The 16,964-nt window shown below is 40.3% G+C and overlaps 1 protein-coding gene across 1 annotated transcript in view; it reads right to left on the reverse strand.

Moving 5' to 3' along the window:
- FAM199X (family with sequence similarity 199, X-linked) overlaps positions 1–16,332 on the reverse strand; it is a 27,943-nt gene extending 11,611 nt beyond the window's left edge. Inside the window, exons 1-2 of the mRNA XM_026848759.1 lie at positions 16,323–16,332; positions 13,473–13,593 (exon numbers count right to left, since the gene is read on the reverse strand). Of these exons, the coding sequence (XP_026704560.1) occupies positions 13,473–13,593; positions 16,323–16,332 (131 nt within the window). The remainder of the gene's footprint in view (positions 1–13,472; positions 13,594–16,322) is intronic.
- Positions 16,333–16,964: the final 632 nt, after the last annotated feature.

Below are 16,964 nucleotides of genomic sequence, written 5' to 3' on the forward strand. Positions count from 1 at the left end.
GGGCTTTCTGGGGCCGCGGGTGCCGGCCGAGGTGGAGGCCATGGCCCGGGGCGTGCAGGACATGGGCAAGGAGACCTTCCGGCGGCTCCTCAAAGGTAGGGCCCGGGGGGGGCCTGGCCTGCCCCGCCCCAGTGCTCCCCGCGCCCTCGGCGCGGTGTGGGCGCGGGAGGAGCCCTCGCTGTCCCGTCGCAGGGGGACGGGAGGGACTTCCCTGCCAGAGCCGATAGGCGGCCGCCGCCTTCCTCGGGGGAGCCGGGGGTCCTCCCGGGAAGGTAGGGACGGCTGGAGAGTCTGCTCCCCCCTGCCGGGCCTGGGCAGGGCTGCAGCTCTCCTGGGACGCTTCCCATTGCTTTTCCCTGCAGGAAGCTAAAGCTGAGGGTTAAACATAATGACGGGTCTTCTTGCTTGTAGCCTAAAATTCCGTGAAATACGTGAGAATGAGGTACGTACACTTGCAGCTGTGAATGGCCCCCAAACTCACAGGGAGCGCTGTTAAAATCGTTCCTTTTATCCCTGGAGCCAGTGGTCGAGTCACTGGCAGATTGTGGTGGGCATGTAAAAGTCAGAGACCCCATGGCTGTTTTCATAACGGCCAGGAGAAAAAGCAACCCTCAAAGTGCAGACGTCTTACTGAAATTGGGGCTGTAAGAACTGAAAATAAGTGTTTGATTTGGTTTTTGGCTGTGAGGCTTCTCCCTGTGGCAAGACAAAACAGGTGAGACTCTCTCAAGGCACCTTTGACTGCCAAAATCAGAGTTCCTTGGTTGAGTAAATTTTTGCATGTAAGATAATAACAGAATAACCGAAAAGTTGATTAACAGAGCAAAAACACAGCTTGCTTGTGGTTAACTGCTGCACAGCACAGCATGGTGCTGCGACCCTTACATGCATGTTCTCTCGGCTAACTTCAGGCTTTTTCTTCTCAGTTTGAGTTAATAAGGACTCAAAGCATCTAGTAGCTGGTTTGTCTTTAAAAGTTTTGGTGCGTAGTGTCAGAAATGCAGCAATGTATTTGGGGTTTCCTCACAAAAGTAATAAAGCTACATATAGGCAGAGGCATTGGGACAAAAGTAAATACAGATCCTGAACCATATTTGCTGCCTAGTGCAGGGACAATGGAGACTGAAAAGTTGTATCAGTGCCAGGAAGCCTGACCGTCTCCTAAACCCCATCTGGGTTTGATTTCGGTGTAAACTACGGCCTTCATCTAAGTGTGCAATAAATGCTTCCCACTGCAGAGGGAGCAAACAGTCCTCCCCAGCCCCCTGGAGCCAGGGCGGTGATGCCCCTGGTGCCCGTGAGCCCCGGAGCAGATGGAGACGGCCTCCAGGTGGGGTAGAGCGGGCACAAATCTTCAGTCGCCTTCAGCTCTTGCTGGTCTGTGATGAACAGCCTGCGGGACAGCGGCTTCTCCTTTGAAGATTTAGTAGTCTTTGAAGGCATGATGGATTTCAACAGAGTATATCTAAATCACGCTGGCACTTGCACCGAGTTAATTTTTTGAGGCTGTGGCAGTTACTCTGTTGCTAAACATTAATATAAAAAATTAAATGTTGCTTTTCATATGCCTGCTCAGTTCATGATATAAAAATTGCATATACCATTATCTCAGGGCTATCCAGCCAGTGTTATCACAAGCTCTGCTAAACTGCAAGTGTAAGTTTGAGACAGCAGGCATCTTCTGCTAGGAGCATATGACCCAGCAGTGAGATTTTCATGGAATGTTTTGGGGTTATTCTTTGTTTTCTTCCTCTGATTGACTGCTAGAAATGCTGGTACAGCTGGTGTTTCTGAGTTCCCTGAGCCATACTGAGTAAAAAAATTTTGTATTCTAGGGTAATGCAAGTAGGTCATAAAAGACGACATGGATTTTTAGCCAGTCATTAGGGTTGGCCGACAGAAAGACCGATATTGTAATTAAAGCTATCTAGTTGAAAGCCATAAGCAACCTGTTCTTTGAAGAAACAGATCAAAGTTGTATTGAAATAGGTAAGTAGACAGGAACCTGTTTCCTGCTCTGTGTATGATCTCATTCATTTTGTTGTTGTAGAGCAGAGTCTATTTCAGACAGCGTGGAAAGCTTGGTACTAGCACCTTGCACACCCTGGCTACAGTGTAAAATCTGCCGTGCAGATAGTGCCAGACAAATTCAGTCAGCCACATGAATGATCCAAGACTTGCCACTGAATTTAATGTGCATTAAAAACAGAAAAGCAAAAAGAATTTATCCAGAATTAGAAGAAAGTACCAGTGGAACTCACCTAATATCAAAAGTAAGGCTGGCAGTTTGATTAAAACTTTTTTTTTTTTCAATTTTGGTATTAAGCTAATCTCTTAGTGTTGGCTTTCAGTAACACTTGGTGGATATTTTTAACTTTTCATGTTTCATTCACAGCACTAATATAGCTTGTTATAAATGACTAATGCCCCGATCCCGCAATGGGATGTGTCAGTAATCTTATTTTTTTATCCACAGTGGGGCTTCCTGTGGCTCCAGCAGTCCATCCAGACTGATCAGAGTGCAGGACAGAGGCTGACATGACAACAGAAATTTATATAAGCCAGTGCATATATGGAAAAAGGAGGAATAAGCAAATGATGAAGATTAAGATAAACCCACACCAGTTATTACTGTATAATATTGCCACATGGGGTAACAGTAATTTCCCTTAGAGTTTATATTATCAGCAGTTGTGCAGACTACAAGACTTGAAGGTTTAGTTTTGTCTCCTTGCTCATTTAATCCCTAGTATCTGCTGATATTGCAAAATAAATTAATTATGTAAAGCATTGGACAATAGTGTTGAATTGTTTACTCTCAATCCTCTCTTACCCTCTGTATCAGAAGTGAAATGAAGCTGTAAGCAGGCTTCTCATGTGAACAAGTTTGTTGATAGAAGCTCAGTTTGAATTTGTACTTGTGAACAATTAATTTTTTTACCTTTTTTGCATTATCCCACTGGACAAATTTCAGCATGAAAGCATCTTCAGTTTTACAATGCAAAATCTTAATCGATTGAAGTTCCTTTGGTAAACTGTGGTGAGGCTGACGGGTGGTGGTGGATGATCAGATGTCTTTACAAAGACCTGCAGTGACAGTTTCACATCAGGAAAAATGTCAGTACATTAAGTCAAGTAAAATCATAGATATGTTAATGATATGTTAATGTTTGTCATCTCCAGGTCTTCCTCTCTTTTAAGGCGTCTTGCTTTTCTTTCTTATTCACAGTAACTGTTAATGCATTGGAAGGAAAAGACTGCAAGGAATCTGTCAAGCTGATTGCAGATAGCACTAATCTCTCAGAAGAGCAACTTGCTTTCCTCATTTCTGGCATGTATACCCTTCTCCGAGAAGCATTGAGACTCCCCTTATCAACTTTCAAACAAGAAGTAAGTTCTGAGAATACTTGGAGTCCTGATAAGTTAAAAGCTGCGTCAGACGTGAGTTACCATCTAAACCCTATTTGCCAGGGCGGGGAGCTGCACATAAAAATATTACTCCAAGTTAAAGTGGTTGGAAGAAATTGTTAAAAATCTAGAGCTTATTTTGCTTGTTGGATGGATTTACAGTGAGCATTTTGGGAGAGTATTTAAGCTTTGGGAAAGATATCATCTTCTGCTTCAGCATCTTGTTTACTGTGCATGTTTGTTTTCACTCTTGCTTTTAAATTAAAACCCCAAAAGAAACCATTGCAAAGTGTTATTTCCTTGGCATCAACTCTTTCTTACCCTAACGGAAGGTTCACACATACCGATCATTTTGTCCACACATAAAATTTCTCATACTCGTTTGCCTGCCTGCCTTCATGCTTCTGCCAGAGAGGAAGGAAGGTCTTATGGCCAGAACGGTATAGTGGGAATTGGGAGAAAGTGCTGTTTCTGCTTATGCTATGGATGTTCTTTGTGAATATGTATCTTCCATAATATCCGCCATGTTCCCAGCCCCTATCCCTTATTCATGGCTATTTTCTTTCCTTTTTCATGTTACTTTACCTTACATTTTTTCTCTTCTCATTTTATTTTTATGTGAGTGAACCACTTCTGGGTATCCAGCACCTCTCTCTGGTTTAAGATACTGTTTTCCTGTTTACCCAGGCACACTGAGAAAGCTCATATATTGCAGAAAACATAGTGAAAGTATGCTTGTGGTATTCAGAGCTGATCTTTTGCCACTTCCATTCTGTTCTCATAGTTTAAACAAGTTATTGCAAAACATATTTGAGAATAAGGATACATAATTATTCTAAAAAAATGTGTTATGGATAGCTACAGAAAAGGCAGGGATGTTGTTTTCAAAAATAAAGGCTTCCAAAAGATTTAGGTCTTTAAAATTAGTTTCTCACAACTTGATTGAACACTTCTGGAAATTCTTCTCAATATGTAACCTGTCACTTCAAAACTCTGTTACTCAAGACTAAAACTTCTGGGGAGAGATACCAAGCAAGTAACCATTATTAATTCACTAGGTAAGACATGATCTTTCAAGACTACATCCTGTAAAATCTCACCTTCTTTGTCTTTCTAGGTTTTTAAGGAAGACCTAAAGGAGCTCAGGTATGTCTGTTTATACCTGTTTTTTTAATCTGTTTTTTCGTAACTTTTATGTAACTGCTTCCCCAAATCAACTACTTATACACAAAGTTGGTGTAAAAATTACCTGTAAATAACGCATAATACATCTGTTGGCAAATGTCATGTAAAGCCAGAGGAAAAAAACAGGTGTTGTGTAAGACTTGATTTAGCACTGAGCATGAGCAGTTGATTTCACATGCTGGGGAGATTGGTCTAATTTAGTCCGTAATGTAGGTTATGCAAATGTGAGTGACCTTCTCACTGCTATCCCCACCTTGCCCTGCAATATTTTTTAACAGGTTTGGTAAGACAGTGGTAACATTTCAGAAGCTAAGAAACTGCCCTACTTTTTTTCTTCTTTGAAAGGCCAATGATAGAATCCTTGTGAAACCCTACCACCTTGTTCAGCTACCATCTCTCCTGCCCTGATGGAACGGCTCAAGGAAGCATAACATTTGTTACAGACTTACTCTGGCCAGACTGTTACAGATTTTGACTATCTCTTGAATAGAAATCCATATCCTAAAAGCTAGACATCAGATGCTAATAATCTTTACAGATTTTCCCTTATTTCCATATTCAGTAGCAATGAGAGAATAACAGCAGTTGATGTTTTCATCTGTAGAGAAACCTCTGTGCTAAGGCTCATTTATTTTAAAATGCTAATTTCCCATAATTCTTAGCATTCTGACTGGTACCTAGGAGTAAAAGATGTTCCTGTCTTTTTTCATCCTTATTTGTCCATTAACCTGCACATGTGCAGAGTCATAAGCATAATTTACTTTATGAGCAACTTCAGGCAAATTAAAGCTGCAGATTTAGACATGTAATCGGGGTGTAAGCGGTGAAAGGTGTAATTGGGGCCATGATGAAAGGTGCCTTGCTAGTTGATACAATTTTGTCTGCAGCTCAGTGCTGGAGTTTGGCCTGCCTTTTGTCTTGTGAGCTAAAATGCAAGCTGCTTCCTCTGCCACGTCATGGAGTTCACACCCAGGTTAAAGTAGGTCAGTAAGAAACTGATGAATTGCTTTTGACCCAGTGGGAGTTGGCGTTTTTTATGGTACACACAAAATGCGTTCAGTGTGATTAAGGAGTAATGAAGAGCACTCAAAGCTCCATGCCAAGTTCTCTGGGGTAGGTGGATATTCCTCTTGAGCAGGGGAGAACGCTGGTATACAGGAGTGCCAGAAGTCACTGGCTGGGCTGGCTGTGTACACTGTATCTAGAAATACAGACTCCCAGGCTCCCGTCCTTGTCATTTGACCACACTTTGTAGTTGGTTTGTTTGGTTTTTTTTTTTCTCACTTTATGATTTATCCATGGAACTATGAAGACACTTTTCAGTCTGGATGATCTTTTTTATATCTTTTGTATCTTGATAAATCTTTTTTATCTTGTTGTTTTGGTTAACACGGCTGATACAGTAGCAATAGTTCAGGTAACTGCATTTGTGTTGCTTGAAGACTTGTATGTTTTATGTGCTGCTTGTTGCTGCTCTGCTCCCATGATTCTCACATTATTGGGACTCTTCCTAACTTTCATCTCTGACAGTCTTATTTCCTGTGAGTAGCTCTCTTCACCTTGTGGCTAAACTTTTAGAAGAGTAAATAGCTTATTCTACTCTCAAGCTGTGGTACTTAGTAAATTTGGCACCTTTAGCATCTTTAATTCCTATGGGAAATGTAATTTCCTATGTTTCCCAATGCACCTGAGTTTGGAGATGAAATACCTGCTCGTTTTTAAGGCACCTGCTAATTACATTCAGACACTTGTCCTTCTGCAGTGACTCCTGTGGGTCATCCTGTGATCATGTGCGTGAAGAACAGATGTCATCAGTTGAACAGCTGTGTCTTGGCATTATTCGCACCCAGTGTTCGAGCAGATATTTTGCATTGTAAGGCAGAAAAATGGCCTATTTCCCTTTTTTTGTTGTTGCGTCTTCTTTTAAAAGGTTTGAACTCAGAGCCAGGTTACTTTTTTTTCCACCTCTCCTGCATTCTATTTTGTTTCCTTCAGTGAAGCTGAAGATTGGGCTAATTCCACCCATATAAAGCCTTGTAAGTCTCGATTTCCTGGTGACGCAGCTGGCCTTGGCTTCTAGTTTTGGTGCAGAGAGAGGCTGGGAGACATGCCCAATTCTGATTAATTAGATCAGTATTACTGGTTTCACAGGGTTGATGTTCTGTATCTCCTATTTCTTGGCCTGATGGTCTGAACCAGTGAGAACAAATTCACTTTTAAGTTGTAGGTGCTATTTTTTCCGTCCTCTCTCAGGCTGTTTAATGACTTTATGGTTCAGGCCAGCAACATGGCACTGAGACAGCCCCATACCTTCTTCCTTTGCCCTTGCCTTCCACTCCTCAGAATGCTCCTTTGAAAACTGATTGCCATCTATAGCTCAGGCCTGAGCTGTGCCATGCTCTGTGTCTGATCTGCTTACTGTGTCACTGGCCTTGTGTAAACTGCTTGAGCCAGGAACAGAATTTTCAGCAAAATCATTAACTGCATAGCAAAAATAATGCAAGCTCAAAGGTAGCATTAGTGCTTCTGGTTTAGATACACTTGCTCCTACAGTCGAGCGAGTATTGTGATAAGTATCATAATAATCATATTACAACCCTGTCTCCAACAATTCTACTACATACAGAGGATATTCAGTCATCATCAGGATGGGTTAAGTGATACACTTGCATGGAAAGTATATGTAATGTTTGCAGAAATAGAGCCTTGACTCTTCTGAAAGGAAGAAAGACACATGCAGCCAAAAATCACTGTCTAGGTCCTCTTCCTCACTTCCCAGTTTGCCTCTGATAACTACCTTGCTAATATGAATTCAGTTTTATCCAGGTACCATTTAAAAATGTGTTTTAACCAACTTTTTCCATTAAGAATTCAAGCTCTAATAACTGCTGTTTCATCTTCCCACTGTGTGAGTTGATGAGTTGGTTTTCTCTCCCATCATTAGACACTGTAAGCCCTTTAAGACAGGTAACTTCCTTGTTTGCTTTGATTTTTCTTTGATGTACCGCTGTGTATCTCAAGACACTGCTGAGTAATGTCTCTGGGCACTGATTCATGTTGAGTGCTGGATTTAACTGTGGCAGCAGAAGGAGTTACTTCTCCCACTTGTCCAGCCTGCCTCTCTGTAGGAGGTTACTGTCCCTGTGGCAAAAGCAGCTGAATGGGTAGTGTTTGCTCTGCAGTCTTTGCAATTCACAGCCTGACATATTGAACTGAAAATCAACAGCAGCTTGTTTGTAAAGCAACAACAGTGTCAGAGGAACTGTAAAGTAGCAGAGAGGCATAGGGTGGATGGAATGTGAGTTAGTCTATTCGACCAATTCTCATGGTCAAATTTATGCTTGTCCTCCCCATGTTAGATATGCTCCTTTTGTAAGTTATCTTGGGTACCAGGACGTCTGAGGGAGCAATCCATTCTGTCTTCTTTTGATCACGCTTCTGGTGAAAGTGAAATGACATTTGGCGGTTTAGGATTTCTGAAAGTGTGCACTGCTGGGCCTGCCTTCTGCACTTGTGAGAGCCATCAGCAAAACTTTTCTTGACTTTACTGAGAGAAATTAAGCAAATATTGGATTCTTCTGAAACTCACTGTTGCCATACTAGGTAGAACAGGAAGATGTAATACAGTTTTTAGCGTTCTTGATATAAAATCATAGGCTGTCCTTTTGCGAGCCTAGACTGAATCAATACTGAAGCACTTACGTAAGAGATGATGGCAATTTTAAGCAATGGAAGATGGAAAATGTTGACACAATTTTGTGTTCTATAATAGATTTTTTTGTAGCTAAGGCCATATATTTATGGTTACAAAACACTTAATATTTTGTATTTCTCTTCTCTTTAAGGATACCAGAAGACTTCATTATGGACTTTTGCAGTATAGTCTTTGGTAACAGGTTAGTATCTTCATGTACCGTGCATTGTGCAACCAGCAGGGTTGTACAGAGCTCTGCTGACAAAAATCCCAGGCCTACTGAAGGAACAGCAAAATTCTCTAAATTAATGAGAATAAGATTTGTCCCATTATTCTGATTCAACATAATATGATGTCCATCGTGTGTGGCTATATATGCTGTAAGTACCTTTCATGCCAATTTTCAATTTTTCTGTGATCACCACCCATCAGTTTTTATAAAGTTCTGTAGACGCCGTACGGTGTGTCAATACCTACAGATGAAAAATGCACTGCAGAATTAAGCATTTTTATCATTGTTATCATTGCAAGTTAGAGCACAAGTGAAGGACTTGCTTTGTTGAGAGGCAGGCTACATATGCCTTTTACATGCTACGGTTCATGGAAGCTTTCTCAGATAGCGTTTTGTACAGTTGAATTGGATATTCACACTGAGTGACTTGATGACACGTATGAGATATCAAGTGCTCTCCTAGCTGTAATTCATTTTCTAAGCAGTATACCTCAGTAGCTCCAGAGGAAATATTAAATCACTACTTTTTGAGCAGCCTATTTCTCTTGTCCATTCTTGGGGTTCCTTTTTTCTATATGGTCCTCTGCTCAACCATATTTAGATTATTTTACATCTAGAAATTGCTTGAACCTTTTGCATATGCAAAACTTTCCTCCTTGACTTGAGGTCACTCAGCACATAGGCATCACTAACCCAACACTGCTCCAGATATTCTGCATGGAATCCTGATAATCATAGTTGTGGTATTTCAGTTACCCTCACAAGAGTCTGAGTGCTGCTACCAAAGTTAAAAATATTTTTAATTTCCTTGGTTAGGATCTTGGCTTAAAGCTAAAGGTTCTTGGAGTAAAAATAAATTCAGCCTTCTCATCTTTTCTTTGCTCTTCTGTTTGAATTATAGGTGTTAAGAATGCAAAATTCATGGTTGCAAAGTGGAAATATTGTTTGCAGTGGAGAAAGAAGATAAATTTAGATGTCATTTGAAGCATGCATGATTGTCTGTTTTCTACTGTGAAATCACGATGCTGGAAAATTTAGCTTTTTCTCATTTTGAAAGCTGTGATTACCCAGTGTAATCTTGCTCTGTGTTTTGAGACCATAGAAGAGCACCTCAGATTTGATTTCTAGACAGATTTGCTTTTATAATCTTAAATGTAACACTGAATCATACATATGCTTATTGAGTTGTAAATATATGATTGTGATGGTAAGAGAAGTATTAGCATCTGATCAAAAATTCAGTATGAGCTAAATAACCTAGAAAAATCCATTTTTAATACTTTTCGTGGCAGCTTATCCTATTTTTGTGATTTTGTTCACTAAACAACAGCTCTGAAGTACTGGAAATTTGACATTTGTATTTCTGTGTCCCCACAGTTCCATCAAGCTACATAGACTGAAAGGGAAGAAAAACTTGCCACGCTGACACTATCAAATAACTGCATGAAATCAAAACTTTTTTTTTAAGGGAAAGGATAAACCTAACTTCCCCCTCTCTGAATGTTTATAATAAATGTACTGAGGTGTTTTTTTTTTTCTAATAGTGTAGCCTTCATTTCTCCTAGAAGAGTGCATTCATTGTGCTATTTGTCAGCATTTCACACCAATTTATTCATTCTCCCTGTTCAGTGGCCTGCTAGGCATGTCTTACATGCCTAGGGAACCATCCAAAATTTGTCTTTAGTTTCAATGTTGTTAGGTTAACTACTGCTTCAAATTCTCTAATCTTTCATTTTTGAGTGTGCTTCTGTTGCATCCTTTGGCAATGCTGTTCTTGTCACCAGGTGTATCATCCTTCTGACATATAATTTGGATGGTCTGTAGCTGATCCATGGTTCTTTACTTGTTCTGCCTTCTGCACTATGTGCTGACAATATATTGCAGCTGTTGGCACAGAGTTTACAAAATGTAATTATAGTCTATAGATTTTGGATATAAGATCAATTGAGTCTTTTCTGCTCCATTTTGCTATTCCACTTAGAAATCAATGGCTTGATTAATGGCCTGTATAATTTCTGTATGTATGTTGGACACCATGCACATTCTGTCATCCTTCCAGGATTCTTGCAGTTCCAGCTGCAATCTTACCCAAGCTGGGGAAGATGGTGACAGAAGCTTAAACTAAATATAAAAGCTGCAACTCTTTCTGAGGGAATGGTACTGAAGTACAGTCCTGACCAGAACGAAAGCTTTGTGGTTTGGCCACAGAAATGCCACAGCTTAACAATACTCAGAAGCTTCACCTCTGGGTTCTGCTCACCTTTCCCACCACCGCTAACTAGAACATCTTCCTTTTTTTCTCTGTCTTTCTTCCCCTGAAATGCTGGTGCTGCACAGAATGGCCTGTATTGCAATGATGGAAGTTAGCATGTCTTTGGGTAGCGGTAGCAGTGTGGCTATTTTTAGGCATTTCCCAAATTAAGCAGTACTCTGGCAGCAGCTCACCACTGAGGGAGAGGCCTTTCTTACTGCTTAGTCCAGCTAATGACCATTCTAGACTCCAGCTCCTCATGGTTGCACCCAGCTGTGGTGACCTACTTCCTATCCAGTAGCTGGCAGTGAGTAAGAACCATCTTATCTATTTTTTGTGTTCATTCCTTTACCATGCTATTAGGATTGTGTGTCACTTCTGATACCACCCACCCCACCCCGCCACCCCCCCCCAAAAAAAAAAGGATAAATTCTTTCCTGTAATGCCTTTGCTAAATGCAGGAGTATTAGAGGACCTCAGCCTGTCAGTCCTATGTAGCTTATCAAATCATTAATCTTTCTGGGCAGTTTCTAAAGGCACCAGATAACTTGCACACAAGAATCTGAGTAGGGATGCTAGACTGTCATTCCTACAGTCCTTGATTTGTTCAGAGAGGATTCCTTCCTGATGTAAAGTCTGTAATTAGATTATGTCTAGCACCATGGATAAAGGATGTAACATTTCTTATCCTGCCCTTACCAGGAGTACTGGAGTAGCTTTGAAATGTACCATAAATAACTTCAAAAAAAAAAAAAAAAAAAAAAAAAAAAAAAAAAAAAAAAAAAAGGTAACAAAAAGTCCAGAATGGCTTCTTCGTGGACCAGCTGAGTGACCTCATTCTGAAGATATTTCTGCATATAGATATCTAAAAGTGGGTGGTGGTTATGTCTTTGTATCAGATTTGGCTTGTTTACTTACCCAGAGCTTAAGAAGCTGTTAAAATTTTAAAGATTGTCAACTATCTGAAGTTTAATCAGTGTCAACTGTATTTCCTCGCAGAAATAAACTTGAGGCTTGATCAGCCTGATTCATCCTGCAATATGAGTAATAAATTAAGTCCTTGGCTTCTTACACGTTAGACTAGACAAAAATCTTGAAGGGTGTGTTGGAACTGACAGTGAACATTATGTAAGGAACTTAAAGTTTGTAAATTAAGTTGGATTAGCAAGAACCACTGTGTGACTTTATTTTTTTTAAATTATGCTTGCAAGTACACTCTAATATTATTACATTTTAAAACACTGCTGCTGACTAATACTAGAAGCTTTCTGCTGAAGGAGCACAGTGACCTTACTCCAACTTTTTTGCTCATCTGTCTTCTTTCTGCTTGTTTGTTCCTGTTGGACCTGCATGAAGGTAAAGATATATTTGCAGATCCCCTTCTATGCCTCACAGTTGCATATAATTTAAATAAGATATGCCAGCCACCACAATGACTCCTACTAAACTTTACAGTGACATCAGTTTACTGGAATTGCATAGTCACTTGGTCTCTTTTTTCTAGCGTGGACCATAGTTAAGCATAGAAGTGGGTAATCTGAGCATAGCTGTCTTTAAATACACCTAACCTCTACTCATTCAGACCTCTCTAAATGAGAATAGATGCAGGAGAGAAACAAGTTCCAGACAGGTTTGTTGTTGAGGAACCTTATTTTCTCTTTAGATTGTTGTTTCTTTTACGAATTTGCATTTCAGCCTCCCATTTCTGATTTACTCTGTAGGCGTCCTGCTTCCGAAGGCACAGCTCTGATACGAGGAAGTAGGCTGCCGAGTGTCCAGGACTTCAAGTGGAGAGTGGACGTAGCTATATCCACAAGGTATAAAAGAGAATCCAGCATGACCCTAGAAATAATATTGCCCAAGGTTAAACTGACATCTTGAGCTGCTTAAAAATGTTAAGTGTTAAAATGTATCTTGTTGCTGTTAGGGATTGTCTTGTAGCATTAAATGGCAAGATATGGAGGGCATTTTCTGAACAGTGTAGAAGTCAGTTTATATACGAGTTACTGCTGTTACCATGAACCTGCCAACAGGCTGCTGCCTTCATCTTCTACTAATGATACTTTTTAGGCTCCTTATTTGTTTTGATCTCTAAAACCTCTGTGCTAGAAATATTGCACTCAAAGTCCGAGTCTCTCAATATTTTAAAACTTAATGGAGCTGATACAACTCCATGGGTCCTCAGGGATGATGGAATAAATTAGATGGGTTGAGCCTCACACAGCCAGCCAAGCTCTCAGTTTCACTGGAGCAGGAGAGGGAAATCATCTATTCAACTTCCCAAGTAGACTATCATTTCTATGTTGTACACGTTAAATAAAATTGCTTTCCATCACCTGCAATCTGCTGTAGATTCTACAAAGAGAGGCTTCAGAACAGCACCTTTACATTGCCACAGTTATGCAACTGGTCATTGATCTGCCTCCTAAGTTTCTTTCACGAAACAGTAGTAAAGGCTGTTGTGATCATCCTGTCTGTGCCCTCAGCGAATAGCTTCTTGCCATCTGCCACAGCAGAGGCAGCTGGGGTATGGACCTTTGGCAATTGCCAGAATGAAACAGAAACCTGATGTCTGGACTGTTCCTGGTCTTTGTCTAGTTCTAACTGAGATGGACCAGGGTGAAAGAAATCGGAAGATGATCCAGTATTTTCAGTAGTGTAAATTGTTACTGTGAGGGACTTCATATTGCATTCACAAATACCTGCATCCAAGGGAGCGTGCAGTCTCCTCGCTGCTGTAGTTGAGAAGTCCATAATCAGGGATAGTCTTCCTGAAATCAAGAAAAAAGGCTCCTAAGTGAAAATTGTTATGGCCACAAGCTACTAGTTCAGATGACTCTCAGATGAGCAGTGCTGTGAGTACCACACTGGTATCACTATGCAGAAAAAATATGTACCTTTAAGAGAGCAAAATGTACAGATAAACATCCTCAGGCACAATGCTTGCAAGCTGCAGGCAAATCCTATGATTTGTTTTCCAAATAACACAGGAGCAATACATTATCCTTTTCTATTTTCCTTCCTCTTATGTTCCTTTCCAGTCAACCTCCCCCCTGGGATGTTTATCATCCAACAACAGCCTCTGCAAAGAGGTATGGCTTCTGGCTGTAACGCCTGTCAGTACCTGAGCAGGCTTTGGCAACATCAGTTGATGGAAGCTGCACAAGAATGACTCATTTCCCCTCTTTGGGTCATCAAATAAAATAACATCCCACAATTTTCGGATGGAGACTGGAAGAGCTTGATTCTCCAAATGAGATGGTAGTTGAAAGTATGAAGGGATGGAAAGGATTAATGCAACATGGTAAACTGCATAGAACACTGTACATTATTACTAGCAGTATTGGGTAGCTCTTATCCCTGTCATCATTCTACTAAACTGATTACTATGTACAATCAGTATGCTCCTAAACTTGCAGTTACTAAACTAATAAAAAAAATTTTTAGTCTCAATTTGGAGGTAAATTGGCCAGGCCTCCTATGTTCATGAGTTTCCAGCCAGCCCAGTACAGGACTCTATGATTGAAATTACTCAGGTTCTGTGTAAAGCCTACATGAACATCATGATTGTTAATGTACAATGCTGTACTCATCACACTGCTGATGATTATTGTTGTAATACTAATAATTTAAATAATTTCAGTTCACTGGCCCGTGCACTGCAACCATCCATTCTAATGATGATGAAGCTTTCAGATGGGACAGCTCATCGCTTTGAAGTAAGTCTGATCGCCATAATAAATAAAAAAGAAACCACTTGAAGTTCTTTTTAGAAAGTTGAATTACTATTTCAAATATTAAAGCTTTTTTAAACAATGCATCATTATTGATCAGTTTGCTTTGGAATCCTTCATGTTCAGTGTAGCTGCATACAATATATAAACAAATGCTAACCAAAATAATTTCGTGCCTTGTTCCTATGCATATTTTGCTGAAACCTCATTTTTAGAAAAAAATTACTGAAAAGCACTGTCTGGTTTGACTAAAAATTACTGTTTTGTTATCAACTGTAACTTTCAGACCTGATGGTGGCTCTTGAAGGCAGAAACATTACTGGGGTAGTTTTAGAAATGTATAATACATTATATAACCTCCTACATTTGGTAGAGAATGGTAACATTCTCTTCTGTGGCAGAGGTAGTTTTATTCTTTTTCTTCAGTACAGTTCTTGCTGCCAGAATGAAAATAAAAAAACCTCTTTGCTTTTTACCTCAGACTTAGTCAGTGCCAGTATTTATGACACTGTACATAAAGGCTTGCCAGAAGATGGCATAAACTCTTCCATATTTTTAACCTTTGAAAAGGAATGCTATTTGTTCTATAAATAACATGGTCGTGCATACAAGAATTCAGTGCACAGTAGGCATTGTTACATTTGAATTCTGTAGAGATTTTGAATTCAGTTAATGTGCTAGTAGTAGTCTGGAGGAAGCACCAAAGCACTGTGGGTTGGAAGAGATGGACTGATTTTACTGTTACAGTGCTTCACAAGAGGGCAGCTATTGAGGAAGGCACAAATTCTGTGCTACACTGCAAAGTGTTGAGGGTGTCACTTCACAGGAGATCAGATTCACCCCTCTGACAGTCCAGCTCAGAGCATCCTGTACACTCTGTTTGAGGTCTTCCATGGAACTTAAGTGATTCCCTGAACTTCAGGCTAACGCTTTCCAACAGGGTAAGTTTCATGTGTGAGAATAAAAACTAGTATATATTCTTTACTATTTAGATTTGGGGCTTTATTTCCTGGTATTTAATGTCAAGTCTCAGTGGCATTTTTCCTGGTTGGTTTGGTTTTAGGGTTTTTTGTTGTAAATCTGTGGCAGACCCTTTGCTATTCTGCAGTGGAGATGCGTTGGTATGCCTGTCCAGGTACACACAGAAGTGCAGATATCTGATAGCAAACAATGTGCTTCTCTTAGAATCAGCTCTTTGCTTGCTGCTGCTAGATCAGAATGCGAAAGATCTGTCTGTAAACAGGATTTCTGTACCTGATGAGTGGTCCTCTTGCAGTTAGTCGCTCTTTGGGATAAACCTGTGTTTTGGTTCAAGCTGCCATGTGCCAGTAAATATAGTCCTCAACTCTACAATTTCCTTTCATTCAGACATGTTCAGAAGGCCTTGCTAAGTAACAGGGCTTATGTAAAATGGTAAGTCCAGAAGATAATTCTGTTATGAACAGTTTTAAAATGTGCATGCCACATGGAGAAGTTACGCTCTTTGGTCTCTTGGGTTTGGTTTGGTTTTTTAATTGCAGTATGATTTCTAACAATGATTTTTTTTTTTAAAAGCAATGGAAATTGCAGCATTTCAAGTCTTGTATATATGTCAAAAGTGAAAAGGACATGATGCCTTTTTCTGCATTTCTGATGCATATGGAAAATGCAAATCAGATGTTGGATTCCTCACATAATTGATATCTGCTACAGTAGGCAGAAGGATGACAAGGGACTCTGTCAAAAGAACTGCGTGTCTTCAGTGTCGTCAGAGTAGAGTAAATTAGGCAGTGCTCTGCAGAGCAGCCTGGGATGAGCTAGGCTGCTGTCGGTACTCACGTGAGCACATGCGTTTGTGCACTGCGCTGATGTTAATCTCTGTCACCCAGTCTGTGCCTGTGCTCAGATGTGGTTCTCTGTCTTAATAGATTTTCATGCATCTGGCTTCTCAGGCTTGAAATGGTAAAGGGAAGTCCATTAGTCTCCTGCACGGTTGAAAATGTTTTGTATATTTAATCAAAATCTTTTGCCTTTCATGTATTGACAGTGCTCAGTCCTCTTCTCTCTCGAGGTTGCTGCTGAGTGCCTTGCTTTGAGCCTCAATTCCTTTCTCTTGGAAGTTTGGACAAGCAGAATATCTGGAATTTGTTGCTTGAGAATTCTGTAGGCTCCATGAACTTTCCAGGTGTCTTTCCTTCCAGTCCATGACTCTCTTACTTTACAGCAGCCATCAGTTTCCATTCAGAAGGACTTCCTTTCTCACATCAGGCAGTATAGAAGATGTACTAATGTAGCTGTTATTTCTGCTTTTCCCACTCTCCTTTTTCACCCAGATGATTTAGTTGAATTAACTGAATTTTATTAACCTCAAATCTTTTGTCTTAAGTCTAAAAAAAAAAGGCATTTTGAGAGGTTGGACTGATGATCTGAACATTCCCTATCTGTAGGCATGCCCTAGTCCAAGTACCAAAGATGTTTAGT

The sequence above is a fragment of the Athene cunicularia genome (assembly GCF_003259725.1).
Source record: "Athene cunicularia isolate RWA chromosome 4 unlocalized genomic scaffold, athCun1 chr4_part3, whole genome shotgun sequence".
NCBI lineage: Eukaryota > Metazoa > Chordata > Aves > Strigiformes > Strigidae > Athene > Athene cunicularia.